General features: G+C 44.1%; 1 protein-coding gene across 1 annotated transcript in view; it reads right to left on the bottom strand.

Moving 5' to 3' along the window:
• The window catches only part of LOC120065926 (ankyrin repeat and BTB/POZ domain-containing protein BTBD11-B-like), a 137,937-nt gene that overhangs the window by 40,975 nt on the left and 81,238 nt on the right, over positions 1-15,724 (bottom strand). The window contains exon 2 of the mRNA XM_039016967.1: positions 7,783-7,932. Within this exon, the coding sequence (XP_038872895.1) occupies positions 7,783-7,932 (150 nt within the window). The remainder of the gene's footprint in view (positions 1-7,782; positions 7,933-15,724) is intronic.

Raw genomic sequence — 15,724 nt, 5'->3', positions numbered from 1 at the left:
ATCCCACTGAGACACAGTAAAACTGTACATGAGGGTTTTTCAAAAGGCTGCACTATTTATGCTATCTCATAGACACAACGAGTACCAGTACTCACCCTATTTCTACTATATAGAGCAGAAAAGCACATCTTGTCGATATGACACCATTACTATACATTAGAAACATACTGCAGATTGTTCTGCGTCTCTATCATAGCATGACATTCTGAGAGTCCTGGGCCCTATCAGTCCGGACACTTTTGTTAATGTGCATACAACAGAAAAACACATTGTTTATATAACATTATTATGCATCTAACACATCATTTTTTGTTGTTGTATTGTTTGTATATCGTTGTACGTTAAATTTGTGTGACTGTCCTTGTCTATCAGTGTATCAGTGTTTTGTTACTTGTCATGTTTTTGTTTTTTGTGGACCCCAGGAAGAGTAGCTGCTGATGGGGATCCAAATAAACACACATATATATCGTCCTGATATAGGTTGACATGGTGCTAATCTGTCAGTCAAGTAATAGAGTTATAGTGTAATGGCACGTTCCATTGGTTTCACATTCACACATACTGTAGGGGTCTGTTTCACAATCACAACACATTGCATTCAATTAAAGACTAAACAGTGGTATTTAAGAGGGATCTATTTCTCACCAAACTCATTCAGTGGAAACGCAACAGCAAGCAGTCGTACCAATAAAGGGATGAGTCTATGGGGACAGTCATTCAAAGAGACAAATGGTTTGTTTAGCATCATAATTGTGTGGCTTGCCTGTTGTCAAGATTTTGTTTTTGCCTTGACAATGAGAGAAGGGCACATGTGGAAGCATGACTAAAAGGGGGGAATTGGATGCTTGGAATCAACAGTCTATCTTTCAGACAGCAGACCTGGGAGATGTCAGTGCTCGACTGATAAGAGAAACAGTGCAGCATTGTATGGAACAGTATGATGCAATGCAAAGAACAGAGTGGGCTAGTGGATCTGATGAAAACAAACAACAACCACCACACACTGGCAATTCAAATGTATAATTGAGACCCTATAGCCTTGACATGCTAGCAGCACAACCGCACGCACACACACTGCACACCCACACACTACACCCCCCCTACACTAATTGTACCAAAGGGAGTACAATACAGTGTGATGACAGTGTAATAGTGCCCTAATTAAGCAGTGGAATGAGGGGGAGGGGGGACTGAGGCAGGCAGCTCAGCGTGATGGTCTAACATCCGTCCTCATCTCTTATTGATGTTGGCCTGTGACATTTCCTGGAGTTGGGTGGCGGGCAGGCATGCAGGCAGGCAGGCAGGCAGGCAGGCAGGCAGGCAGGCAGGCAGGCAGGCAGGCAGGCAGGCAGGCAGGCAGGCAGGCAGGCAGGCAGGCAGGCAGCCGTAGGGCTGAGGAGTGAGATAACTAACCACAACAAGCCAACAGCAACACTCTCGGCCACAGAACTGTGCCTTTCTCTACACAAAGACAATGAGTTTCTTCTGAAGTACAGAAAACAACCACATATGTTACAGATGGATATATAATAGGCAGGAATAGGAAACGGCTAGCTGTCATGTCCTCTAATAAAAGCTGTCCTGTCACCATGGATACTGGACTGGACAGTACTTTGTGTTAGCCATATATGTAACGGTACTCGTCCTCGTCTGATGACGAGTATGAAAGATCGGACCAATGTGCAGCGTGGTAAGTGTCCATTTTAATGAAAACTAACTGAACACTGAATTACAAAACAAAATGAGAATGACCGAGACTGAAACAGTTCTGTATGGTAAAACACAGACACAGAAAACAACTACCCACAACCCATAGTGGGAAAACAGGCTACCTAAGTATGATTCTCAATCAGAGACAACGATCGACAGCTGCCTCTAATTGAGAACCATACCAGGCCAAACACAGAAATACAAACATAGAAAAACAACATAGAATGCCCACCCCAACTCACGCCCTGACCAAACCAAAATAAAGACATAAAAAAGGAACTAAGGTCAGAACGTGACAATATAGCTCATAATGGTGGCGAGGAAGAAGGAGAGCCATTTAAGAGCTAGTCTACAATGCCATTAGTTTATCAATGGGATTCAAGCTACTGCTAATTTCATCCCACCTAGCTCATTCTTTCCAGCAACAGTGAGCAGGGAAGTAGGAGACAGACTGGTATCATAGCTCTAGTCTTTGGGTATGCATCTTAACTATAATGCCTTTTTAAAGTGTTCAGCAGGGCACCATCCGCTTTGTCTACAGGATCTACATGGTTATCAAAAGGTAATCTCCTAAAACCTGTTCACTGTTGCAATGAGCTGGGTTCTCGTCTAGTTCTGTTTCTCAGGAGTACAATCACACCGTTTATATTTACAAGGGGAATTTAGAAGTGTTGACACCTTGGGGGTGAGTTACCAGCTATTCAGTGCACACATAACAGCCAAGCGTTCATTAGAGCGTGATGTGTAATGACTGTTTAATGGGGTAGAAGCTGAGTACATCTCACAGGAGCCATGACCCAACATTTACCAGTAGACAGAAAGTAGAAGCGGTATTAGAAATGTTTTGTACACAACTTCTTATCATATTTGGTCGTTGCAGTTGGAGAATGTGTAGTGTAGTGCACAGAATTGTGCAGGTGAAGTCAGAGCTATTTGGACTTTGATATGCTGCCAATCAGCCATGATAGTGTTTAATTATGAGTGGCCTGTGTAGGTCCAGGACGTTTCTCTCCAAGGCTGACAGAAGCATAGGAACATAGCAGGTTAAACTGTTTAAAAAATGTATTGCCTATGTTTATTATCAATAAATAAATGTAAAATGTGTGTGCGTGTGTGGTGTGTGGTGTGTGGTGTGTGTGTGTGTGTGTGTGTGTGTGTGTGTGTGTGTGTGTGTGTGTGTGTGTGTGTGTGTGTGTGTGTGTGTGTGTGTGTGTGTGTGCGTGCGTGTGCGTGTGCGTGCGTGTGCGTGTGCGTGTGTGTTTTATGATACAGGGAGATCTGTGGAGATGATAAGATCTGTGTTCAGATTTGAGTCCTGATCCAAATTGATTCTGGTTCAAAATCAACTAACCACCTCATTTGTTCCTAAACATCAGACAATGGGCTCCAATAAGGACCCCACATTATATGAACATAAAACAGTTTTTCTGGTGGTGTAGAAAGCAATCACGGAGGTCATCATTTTGACATTATTTCCTGAGGTACTTTTCCCCTAGTGGTTGCTTCTACAGATTTCCATATGAAAATAACCTGTGCTGAGTATATGATATCCTCAGCTGTCTGCTATTGACATTTCCAAGAATAGGATGAGGCCATTGTTGTTAAATGTACATAATTACATGATCAATTTCTCTCTACTTCAGAGGAAGATTTTACCTAATTTAATCTCTGACTGACTGATGATGATTCTCTGAGGTATTGTTGAAACATGTCAGAGATGACAGCTCGTTTTGTGAGGACTTTGACAGACTGCCGTTTCAAATATGCCTATATGGCATTTAACACAAAATAAATGACACAACTAACAGGGCAGAAAAATCGATAACTCTAAAATGGACATCTAAATGCCATTGGAAAAACACTATACCTAGAATATGCAAATCTCTAAATTTAACTTTGCCAGATTTTTTATCATCTGTCTTTATCCTCTCCCTCTCCCGCCATGACAGTCTGATAGCTCGTCCATTGTTGACGTTTCTGCTTTTCTCCATAATTCATTCTGCAGTTTGAACTTTGCACATATGCTTTCACGTCATCCGATCTATTTACAAGATAAACTTCCTGCGTTGATATTACCTTTGGAAATAAGCTCGAGAGGCATCGAGAGGTATCCTTGGCCGCTACAGCTGTGTCACTGTATTTGCAGTGTCAACACAGTTGAATGAGTCCCAGAGTGACCCCATAAATATTCCATGTACAGAGCGCTGATGATGTAACTTAGCGCTCTGTATGCCTGGGACTCCATTTTGATCCAGATTAGAATTGGATCAGTGTTTATTCTGACGATAAGTGTTGACGCTGGACACACAGGGTGCTTTGGGTCGCTCATCGTGTCAGATGCAATAACATTGGCCAAATATCGACATAACATCTGAAAGAGACAGCATTAGAGACCTCACATCTGAAAGAGACAGCATTAGAGACCTCACATCTGAAAGAGACAGCATCAGAGACCTCACGCCTGAAAGAGACAGCATTAGAGACCTCACGTCTGAAAGAGACAGCATTAGAGACCTCACATCTGAAAGAGACAGCATTAGAGACCCCACGTCTGAATGAGACAGCATTAGAGACCTCACGTCTGAAAGAGACAGCATTAGAGACCTTACGTCTGAAAGAGACAGCATTAGAGACCTCACATCTGAAAGAGACAGCATCAGAGACCTCACGCCTGAAAGAGACAGCATTAGAGACCTCACATCTGAATGAGACAGCATTAGAGACCTCACGTCTGAATGAGACAGCATTAGAGACCTCACGTCTGACAGAGACAGCATTAGAGACCTCACGTCTGAATGAGACATCAGGAAAGACCTCACGTCTGAATGAGACAGCATTAGAGACCTCACGTCTGAAAGAGACAGCATTAGAGACCTCACATCTGAAAGAGACAGCATCAGAGACCTCACGCCTGAAAGAGACAGCATTAGAGACCTCACATCTGAATGAGACAGCATTAGAGACCTCACGTCTGACAGAGACAGCATTAGAGACCTCACGTCTGAATGAGACATCAGGAAAGACCTCACGTCTGAATGAGACAGCATTAGAGACCTCACGTCTGAAAGAGACAGCATTAGAGACCTCACGTCTGAATGAGACAGCATTAGAGACCTCACGTCTGAATGAGACAGCATTAGAGACCTCACGTCTGAAAGAGACAGCATTAGAGACCTCACGTCTGAATGAGACAGCATTAGAGACCTCACGTCTGAATGAGACATCAGGAAAGACCTCACGTCTGAATGAGACAGCATTAGAGACCTCACGTCTGAATGAGACAGCATTAGAGACCTCACGTCTGAAAGAGACAGCATTAGAGACCTCACGTCTGAAAGAGACAGCATTAGAGACCTCACGTCTGAAAGAGACAGCATTAGAAGACCTCACGTCTGAAAGAGACAGCATTAGAGACCTCACGTCTGAATGAGACTTCAGGAAAGACCTCACGTCTGAAAGACACAGCATCAGAGACCTCACATCTGAATGAGACAGCATTAGAGACCTCACGTCTGAATGAGACATCAGGAAAGACCTCACGTCTGAAAGAGACAGCATCAGAGACCTCACATCTGAATGAGACAGCATTAGAGACCTCACGTCTGAAAGAGACAGCATTAGAGACCTCACGTCTGAAAGAGACAGCATTAGAGACCTCACGTCTGAAAGAGACAGCATTAGAGACCTCACGTCTGAAAGAGACATCTTTAAAGCCTTTCTGTGTTGCTACATGTGTTCTTAGAATGACATTGCTCTGTGTATCTACACTGACTAGACTAGAGGTTTCAGCACTTCTGGACATCACAGGTCGTTTCTTGGTTAGTCAGCTGAAATGAGCTGAGGACACAAACTCAACCACACTCCCAGACTGAACTGGGTGTCTCTTCAAATGAAGGGCACACTCACTCACCAAAAAATGGCCTTAACGGACTACAGTTTATCGAAATGCCATTGGAAGAGATACAGTACTGTGTATGGCCCTAAGAGCATTATACAAGAGCTCAACATATTCTCAAGTGGAAGAGGTTTTCACAAAAACATACATGTACAGTGCATTCTGAAAGTATTTAGACCCCTTCCCCTTTTCCACATTTTGTTACGTTACAGTCTTATGCTAAAATGAATTTACTTTTTTTTTTTTATCATCAATCTACAAACAATACCCCGTAATGACAAAGCAAAAACAGGTTTTCAGACATGTTTGCAAATGTATTATAAATAAAAAACAGAAATACCTTATTTACGTAAGTATTCAGACCCTTTGCTATGAGACTCAAAATTGAGCTCAGGTTCATCCTGTTTCCATTGATCATCCTTGAGATGTTTCTACAACTTGATTGGAGTACACCTGTAATAAATTCAGTTGATTGGACATGATTTGGAAAGGTACACACCTGTCTACATAAGGTCCCACAGTTGACAGTGCATGTCAAAGCAAAAACCAAGCCATGAGGTCGAAGGAATCGTCCGTAGAGCTCAGAGACAGAATTGTGTCGAGGCACAGATCTGGGGAAGGGTATCAAAACATTTCTGCAGCATTGAAGGTCTCCAAGAACACAGTGGCCTCCTACCATTCTTAAATGGAAGGAGTTTGGAACCACCAAGACTCATCCTAGAGCTGGCCGCCTGCCCAAACTGAGAAATCGGGGGAGGGAGGGAGGTGACCAAGAACCCGATGGTCAGTCTGACAGAGCTCCAGAGTTCCTCTGTGGAGAGGGGAGAACCTTCCAGAAGGACAACCATCTCTCCAGCACTCTACCAATCAGGCCTTTATGGTAGAGTGGCCAGACGGAAGCCACTCCTCGGTAAAAGGCACATGACAGCCCGCTTGGAGTTTGCCAAAAGGCACCTAAAGGACTCTCCGACCATGAGAAACAAGATTTTCTGTATGCCAAGCGTCACGTCTGAAGGAAACCTGGCACGATACCTACGGTGAAGCATAGTGGTGGCAGCATCATGCTGTGGGGATGTTTTTCAGCGGCGGGGACTGGGAGACTAGTCAGAAAAACGGAGCAAAGTACAAAGAGATCCTTGATGAAAACAACGACCCTTAGCACACAGCCAAGACAACGCAGGAGTGGCTTCGGGACAAGTCTCTGAAGGTCTTTGAGTGGCCCAGCCAAAGCCCAGACTTGAACCCGATGGAACATCTCTGGAGAAACCTGAAAATAGCTGTGCACTGACGCTCCCCATCCAACCTGACAGAGCTTGAGAGGATCTGCAGAGAATGGGAGAAACTCCCCAAATACAGGTGTGCCAAGCTTGTAGCGTCATACCCAAGAAGACTTGAGGCTGTAATCACTGCCAAAGGTGCTTCAACATATTAGTGAGTATAGGGTCTGAATACTTATGTATATGTGATATTTCAGTTTTTTTTAAATACATTTGCAAAAAAAAAATGCTTTTGCTTTGTCATTATGGGGCATTGTATGTAGATTGATGAGGGGGAAAAACAATTTAATCCATTTTAGAATAAGGCTGTAATGTAACAAAATGTGGAAAAAGTCAAGGGGTCTGAATACTTTCCGAATGCACTGTATATTAATTTACCAGGTTTCTTGCAAGGATCTGGGGAACAGTTGCAGTAGTTGTTCCACTTTCAACAGATGACAACATGGGGAAAGAAGACAGATGTCTCATAGTGATCCTTGAACTCCCTGAAAGGCTGTAGGTGAAATAGAATACCTCTCTGCCATCCTAATCCTTAAAGCATATGTAAATCTATTCCTAGAAATGTATTGACCATTCAAATGCCTACGGTACTTAAATTGTTTGAATAATGGATAGATTTGGAATTCTCTGCCATTGACCTCGTTATCTGGACTTCTGGGGTACATGTTCATCTTAGAAGGCAAATCATATGGATGCTTCAGGAGAAATTACTCTGTTGGGGTAAAAAAGAGACCTGAGTGGGCTTACTCTAACGCACGCACGCACGCACGCACGCACGCACGCACGCACGCACGCACGCACGCACACACACACACACACACAATGTACAAAGGCATTGTAAAAACCCAATATGTGTGTCAGTGTACAATATATACTGTATGTCTGTCTAAGTATACTCACTGAGTTCTGAGATGCTGCCCACCCGTGTGGCTAGCAGGCACTGCTCTATGGAGCGCAGCTCCGACTGACTGTAGGAGTGGCCCTCCCCACTTTTCCCTGACCGCTGCTGGTCCCGATGCAGAGTCAGGCTCTCTGGTAGGCTGAGCACACCTGCAGTAGGGAAAGTGGCAGAGGGGGGAGATAGAGAGAAAGGAGGTTGAGAGGGAGGAAGAGGAGAGAAAAGAGACAGGTGGTTAAGAACAAACCAATGTGTAAACACAGTAGTCAGACTCACGATGGACCCAGACTCACTGGATAACAAAAGGTCAAATAAGTGAAAAGTTACAATAATCATAATACAGCATGAGTTGGTTCTTTTTAAGTAAGGAGAAGTGACTTTTCCATTGCAGGAAAGCTTTATGTTCATTAGATATGTTGGTTTGTATTGCACTGCAACAGGTGAATGGTTTGTCCCTAAAGCTCATTGTCAGCCATCTTCGTAGAGGGGACATTGAGGAGTATACTGTATTGTGTTTCTGTCTACACAAGCAATCACTGTGTGTGAGGAACAACGCCTGGCAGTCTTTGTCGCTGAACTAGGGTGTAATCGTTTGCTGTTTACAAGTTGAGGCATTGGAACAGGGAGAGGATACTTCATCCCCTCAATTTCAGAAATGTCCCCTTGGACTGCCTGTGTTTCATAGAGTATTATTGCTTAGAGGAAAAAACGAATATATATATATATATATATATGATTTGTGATGATATATATATGATTAGTGCCGCCTTTCCAGTGTTTTCGTGACATTGATTAAACTCTACCTGTTGCTGAATGTATTAGTGGGGCAAAAAAGTATTTAGTCAGCCACCAATTGTGCAAGTTCTCCCACTTAAAAAGATGAGAGAGGCCTGTAATTTTCATCATAGGTACACTTCAACAATGACAGACAAAATGAGAAAAAAAAATCCAGAAAATCACATTGTAGGATTTTTAATTAATTAATTTGCAAATTATGGTGGAAAATAAGTATTTGGTCACCTACAAACAAGCAAGATTTCTGGCTCTCACAGATCAGTAACTTCTTCTTTAAGAGGCTCCTCTGTCCTCCACTCGTTACCTGTATTAATGGCACCTGTTTGAACTTGTTATCAGTATAAAAGACACCTGTCCACAACCTCAAACAGTCACACTCCAAACTCCACTATTGCCAAGACCAAAGAGCTGTCAAGGGACACCAGAAACAAAATTGTAGACCTGCACCAGGCTGGGAAGACTGAATCTGCAATAGGTAAGCAGCTTGGTTTGAAGAAATCAACTGTGGGAGCAATTATTAGGAAATGGAAGACATACAAGACCACTGATAATCTCCCTCGATCTGGGGCTCCACGCAAGATCTCACCCCGTGGGGTCAAAATGATCACAAGAACGGTGAGCAAAAATCCCAGAACCACACGGGGGGACCTAGTGAATGACCTGCAGAGAGCTGGGACCAAAGTAACAAAGTCTACCATCAGTAACACACTACGCCGCCAGGGACTCAAATCCTGCAGTGCCAGACGTGTCCCCCTGCTTAAGCCAGTACATGTCCAGGCCCGTCTGAAGTTTGCTAGAGAGCATTTGGATGATCCAGAAGAAGATTGGGAGAATGTCATATGGTCAGATGAAGCCAAAATATAACTTTTTGGTAAAAACTCAACTCATCGTGTTTGGAGGACAAAGAATGCTGAGTTGCATCCAAAGAACACCATACCTACTGTGAAGCATGGGGGTGGAAACATCATGCTTTGGGGCTGTTTTTCTGCAAAGGGACCAGGACGACTGATCCGTGTAAAGGAAAGAATGAATGGGGCCATGTATCGTGAGATTTTGAGTGAAAACCTCCTTCCATCAGCAAGGGCATTGAAGATGAAACGTGGCTGGGTCTTTCAGCATGACAATGATCCCAAACACACCGCCCGGGCAACGAAGGAGTGGCTTCGTAAGAAGCATTTCAAGGTCCTGGAGTGGCCTAGCCAGTCTCCAGATCTCAACCCCATAGAAAATCTTTGGAGGGAGTTGAAAGTCCGTGTTGCCCAGCAACAGCCACAAAACATCACTGCTCTAGAGGAGATCTGCATGGAGGAATGGGCCAAAATACCAGCAACAGTGTGTGAAAACCTTGTGAAGACTTACAGAAAACGTTTGACCTCTGTCATTGCCAACAAAGGGTATATAACAAAGTATTGAGAAACTTTTGTTATTGACCAAATACTTATTTTCCACCATAATTTGCAAATAAATTCATTAAAAATCCTACAATGTGATTTCCTGGAATTTTTTTTCTAATTTTGTCTGTCATAGTTGAAGTGTACCTATGGTGAAAATTACAGGCCTCTCTCATCTTTTTAAGTGGGAGAACTTGCACAATTGGTGGCTGACTAAATACTTTTTTGCCCCACTGTATGCCCAAACATCTGCTATTATATACATGTAAGAGCTCTGTATTATTTTTAGTTAATGAATTGTATGGCTGTTGGTTAAATGCTGATTAATTTATGAATGCCATGCTACTTTGATGTATTTTAGAGGTAAATACAACTCATAAATACAAGTGAGTTGGGTAGGACCCAAGCCAGGTAGCAGTGTTACCAACTGGTATTTATGCCAGTCTGTTTTAGGAAGGGGGTAGACTGCTGCTGATAGTTACCTGCCTGTCTCCGTACTCACGTTTCAATACGAGATGCTTGTTGTGAGCTAAATAGCTGTAGTCCACTGTTGCTAAACAGTTGAATAATCTAGCCTTTCTTGTTTTTGTCGATCCATTATGTATATTCAATTCGACTGCCATCTCCCTTGGCAGTGAGACACCTTACTTTATTATCACATGATTCCACACCTACTTATTGTGTTATTTTATTCAGATTTAAACCATCAGGTGGCCATGTTAAATTCTAGTTCCTCATTTCAAATATGGCTATTTAGCTCTGCAGAAATGAGGGTATGTGCTCATATTTGTATGCTGTACCTATCCCTCTTCAGTTTGGCTCAGATGGAGTGTTCTACCTAAACTAATATCATGGAGGCAGTTTCATCATAGCTGCAGCCACAAATTACATTAGTCATTCTCTCCTGCTCAGGGGATGACGAGGCAGATTGCTTTCCTTCCCATTTCCTATTCTTCCACAGCAGCGCAGTGCTGCTGCCGCTTCCCACGACTCACGCCTGCGGTGTGTCAAATTACAAAATGGCTATAACCAATGGCCCTATACTCCCTAGGGAAAAGGGAAAGTAGCTTTGGTTTGAACACTTCCTCCTCAATATGCAGCTAATTTAATTGACTTGCTGCCTGGCCTTGCAGTTTACACTATTCATCAGTCTCTAAGGAAAAAAATGGCTTCAAGGGAATTTAGTAATCCTCCTCTGACCAATTACACATGACTAGACTAATTTGTTACACATAGAATAGAGACCTCAGCTAATTTCTGATTCCAAACATATTTTTCTATTTTTTTCTCCTCCAGGGTGACGATGGTCAGACTATTGACAGTAATGAAAGTCAGTCACCATGGAGACGGAGAGCCAGTGGGGGGTGACTGGTTGCCGTGACGCAGGGATAACAGGTGTTGTGTGGTGTAGAGCCACAGCGCACTGCTCAGTGTTCATCACCCCTCCCATTATACACCTCAGTTAGGTACACTACGGGGGACCACGTACAAACACATGTCCCTCTAACAAAGGACATGAGACCCAACCATCTGCTTCAGTAGGATAGGGTCAGATGTCTGATACAGCACCAGCCAAACCTAACGTACAGTATCAACCAATGCCTTGGTGGAAGACTTTTACAGGTAGGTAGCCTAGTCCCAGATCTGTTTGTGCAATACATGACAATGACTGTAGGTGTTGGCAAGACAGCAGATCCGGGACCACAGACCAGGCTACCTCAATCAAATCAAATTACATTTTCTTGGTCACATACACATATTCAGCAAGCACATAGGCACAATATGGATTTCTCTGAAACACCTTCTTTATTATCTTGCCAGCTCACAGAGCAACGCTACAGGAAATCCAGCTTTAAGCACTTAAAGCAGCGGGGAGCTGTCCTGGCATCTCTCCCCTCCCCTGCCACCACTTTCACACCATTATACAGCTAGCTAAATGTGTTCCTCAACCTTTGATGTGCAGTGATTTAGCAAAACACCCATCATTTTTGTGGGGAACGTTATAACAGCCACATTATTCTGGAGGTAAATATCGAGCATCATGCCATAGTCAAAGATAGAAAAGGCGACATCAGGAGGACTCTATGAGGGGGATGCTATGAGTTACAAAAACACTGAAGTGTCACCTTGATTTCCCATAAGGTAGGCTGGGCTGGCTGGCAGCAGAGGCACCCTCTTGCCAGTTGCCACAGAGGCCCTCAACATGCAGGCCATGACCTGAACATCCACTTAGTCCATGGGTGCCAGTCCTGTGTGTGACCTGAGACAGGAGGGAAGAAGAGAAGGAGGATGGAGAGAAGAGGCTCATACTGATGGGCGAGGTAAGACTCCTTCCTGTTCTCTCTTGGCTCCCCCGGTCATCTCTCCATCCCTTGGCCATCCTTCAGTCAGACCAACACAGTTCTGTTGGAGCTGGACAGGCTTTACGTGGAAGATCACTGAAAAGTCAGGATTTCCAAGGGGTGCCAGAGAGTTGTTTACTATGAAACTTGGCCAAAGTAAAGACCCGTATCAAGACCCTGAAGAAAAAAATGGGTTCACTCACAGTTTTCGAGCCTGTAATTTTGCCAATGTCCTCAAAATGTATTAATTGATTTATAAATGAGAGTATGTGCTTGAAAAACACCTTGCAAGTTTGCACTTTAGCTTTTGGCTTTAACTTTCCCAGTCCTTGACCTTACTGTGACGCAGGGTGCAGAATCATGCAGTGATGGTGCAAGACCAGCTGACAGTGAAGTGCAGGCTGCTCACAGGCTTGGCTGGGGCAAGGTGACTCACTGTGTTCTAATGCAAGCCAGTGAAGCCACTGCCCTCAGGGAAGAACTGCTTGAGTTCAAATCAAATCACATTTTATTGGTCACATACACATATTTAGCAGATGTTATTTCGGGTGTAGTGAAATGCTTGTATTCCTAGCACCAACAGTGCAGTAGTATCTAACAATTCACAACAATACACAAATCTAAAAGTAAAATAATGGTATGAAGAAATATATAAATATTAGGACGAGCAATGTCGGAGTGGCATTGACTAAAATACAGTAGAATAGAATACAGTATATACAAATGAGATGAGTAAAGCAGTATGTAAACATTAATAAAGTGACTAGTGTTCCATTATTAAAGTGACCAGTGATTCCATGTCTATGTATATAGGGCAGGGTTGAGTAACCGGGTGGTAGCCGGCTAGTGATTGCTATTTAACAGTCTGAAGGCCTTGAGATAGAAGCTGTTTTTCAGTCTCTCGGTCCCAGCTTAATGCACCTGTACTGACCTCACCCTCTGGATGGTAGCGGGGTGAATAGGCAGTGGTTCAGGTGGTTGTTGTCCTTGATGATCTTTTTGGCCTTCCTGTGACATCGGGTACTGTAGGTGTCCTGGAGGGCAGGCAGTGTGCCCCCGGTGATGCGTTGGGCAGTTGCGGGCGGTGCAGTTGCCGCACCAAGCTGTGATACAGCCCGACAGGATGCTCTCAATGGTGCATCTGTAAAAGTTTGTGAGGGTCTTAGGGGCCTAGCCAAATTTCTTCAGCCTCCTGAGGTTGAAGGGGCGCTGTTGCGCCTTCTTCACCCCACTGTCCACAATCAGCTCCTTCGTTTTGTTGACATTGAGGGAGAGGTTATTTTCCTGGCACCACTCCGCCACGGCCCTCACCTCCTCCCTGTAGGCTGTCTCGTCATTGTTGGTAATCAGGCCTGCTATGTTTGTGTCATCTGCAAACTTGATGATTGAATTGGCGGTGTGCGTGGCCACGCAGTCATGGGTGAACAGGGAGTACAGGAGGGGGCTAAGTACGCACCCTTGTGGGGCCCCAGTGTTGAGGATCAGTGAAGTGGAGGTGTTGTTTCCCACCTTCACCACCTGGCACCTGGGGGCGACCTGTCAGGAAGTCCAGGACCCAGTTGCACAGGGCGGGGTTCAGACCCAGGGCCCCGAGCTTGATGATGAGCTTGAAGGGTACTATGGTGTTGAGCTGTAGTCAAGCTGTAGTCAATGAACAGCATTCTTACACAGGTATTCCTCATGTCCAGGTGGGATAGGGCAGTGTGCAGCGCAATGGCGATTGTATCGTCTGTTGATCCATTGGGCCGGTAAGCAAATTTAAGTGGGTCTAGGGTGTCAGGTAAGATAAAGGTGATATGGTCCTTAACTAGCCTCTCAAAGCACTTCATGATGACAGAAGTGAGTGCTACGGGGCGATAGTAATTTAGTTAGGTTACCTTTTCTTTCTTGGGTACATGAACAATGGTGGCCATCTTGAAGCATGTGGGGAAAGCAGACTGGGATAGGGAGAGATTGAATATGTCCATAAACACTCCAGTCAGCTGCTCTGTGCATGCTCTGAGGACTCGGCTAGAGATGACATGTGGGCCATCAGCCTTGCGAGGGTTAACACGCTTAAATTTCTTACTCACGTCGGCCAACGAGAACGAGAGCCCACAGTTCTTGGGAGGGTGCCGCGTCGATGGCACTGTGTTATCCTCAAAGCGGGTGAAGAAGGTGTTTAGCTTGTCTGGGAGCAAGACATTCTTACACACACTCCAGCCACAACCAAAGTACAGTAACCACTCTCTCTGTGCGTGACAAAAAAGCCAAGCCTGGACTCCTCTCCTGATTATGTCCCTGTCACTGTGCTGTGGTTCAAACCTGGCAATATTCAGCCACCAGAGATTAGATTATTAATTTAGATGATGAAATTATTTTCTGATGTTGTTGTTATCAAAAATGCATGTGACAGAATAAATGTTTTTGCAATGACAGAGGCCTGTCTGACATATGGTGGCAGTGGTGGGATCCAGTAGCCATTGTGTCTTTTGAATAATACATTTCAGACTTTGAATCTATTTAACTACCTGGGCTAAGTGACAGCTAGTGCTATTCAGTCATGAGGTTTAAATGCAAGAGAGAAAGAGAGAATGAGAGAAAGAGAGAAAGAGAGAGAGAGAGAGAGAGAGAGAGAGAGAGAGAGAGAGAGAGAGATAGAAAAAGAGAGAAGGAGAGAGAGAAGGAGAGAGAGAGCGAGAGAGAGAGATCCTCCAGGCAAGCCACTCATCACTGAATGATGACTAATTGGTTGTATACAGGAGGAGCCCCCCATTCAGATCTCTCTCTATAATGAATGCTTAGTACTCAATAATAGGGTCGTTCTAAAGTGGACAGTGTCATACAGCCTCAAAGAAAAGACCTGGGACATTAAAAGCAATGGTTTGGAACACTGACTCCATTCTACTGCCACAGGGAGAACATAGTAGTTACAGTTATTTTACATGTAAAAAAAACAATTACTGTTTACTTTGCTGTTGAAACATTGATTATCAAATAACTGCTTTACTTATAAATGTTGACATATGAGCACACAAATCCATCTGAGCTACTATTTAGGCCTATTAGAGGAGCTATGTAGGGAGAAAAGAGGGAACAAAGCAGGGTTACTATAGACTGTCTATCTCTGCCACCCCCTGTCTGTAGGGCTGAATGCCTAGCATGCAGGACCAGCCCTGCTTGGAGAGGCAGGCTCTGCCTCTCTGACTTCCCCAGGCTTGACTGTAGGAGTTGTGACCTCGATGTGGCTTTACCCTGCACTTAAATCTATTTTCGAGGGACGCACTAGAGCCTGGTTCTTCCCCAGAAAACTCTGCAGCTCCATGGGACTAGTTTCCCTGGGTTTCTCACAGAGCAGGGACGACACTGAAATATAGCAGTCCGTCTGTCTGCTAAGTCACTCTGTCCTCTGTGTACTGTATTCACTGTTCTAGGGG

This window comes from Salvelinus namaycush, chromosome 21, assembly GCF_016432855.1.
Source record: "Salvelinus namaycush isolate Seneca chromosome 21, SaNama_1.0, whole genome shotgun sequence".
Taxonomy (NCBI): domain Eukaryota; kingdom Metazoa; phylum Chordata; class Actinopteri; order Salmoniformes; family Salmonidae; genus Salvelinus; species Salvelinus namaycush.
The sequence above is the reverse complement of the archived record's forward strand: the minus strand, read 5'-3'. Positions and strand labels throughout refer to the sequence as shown.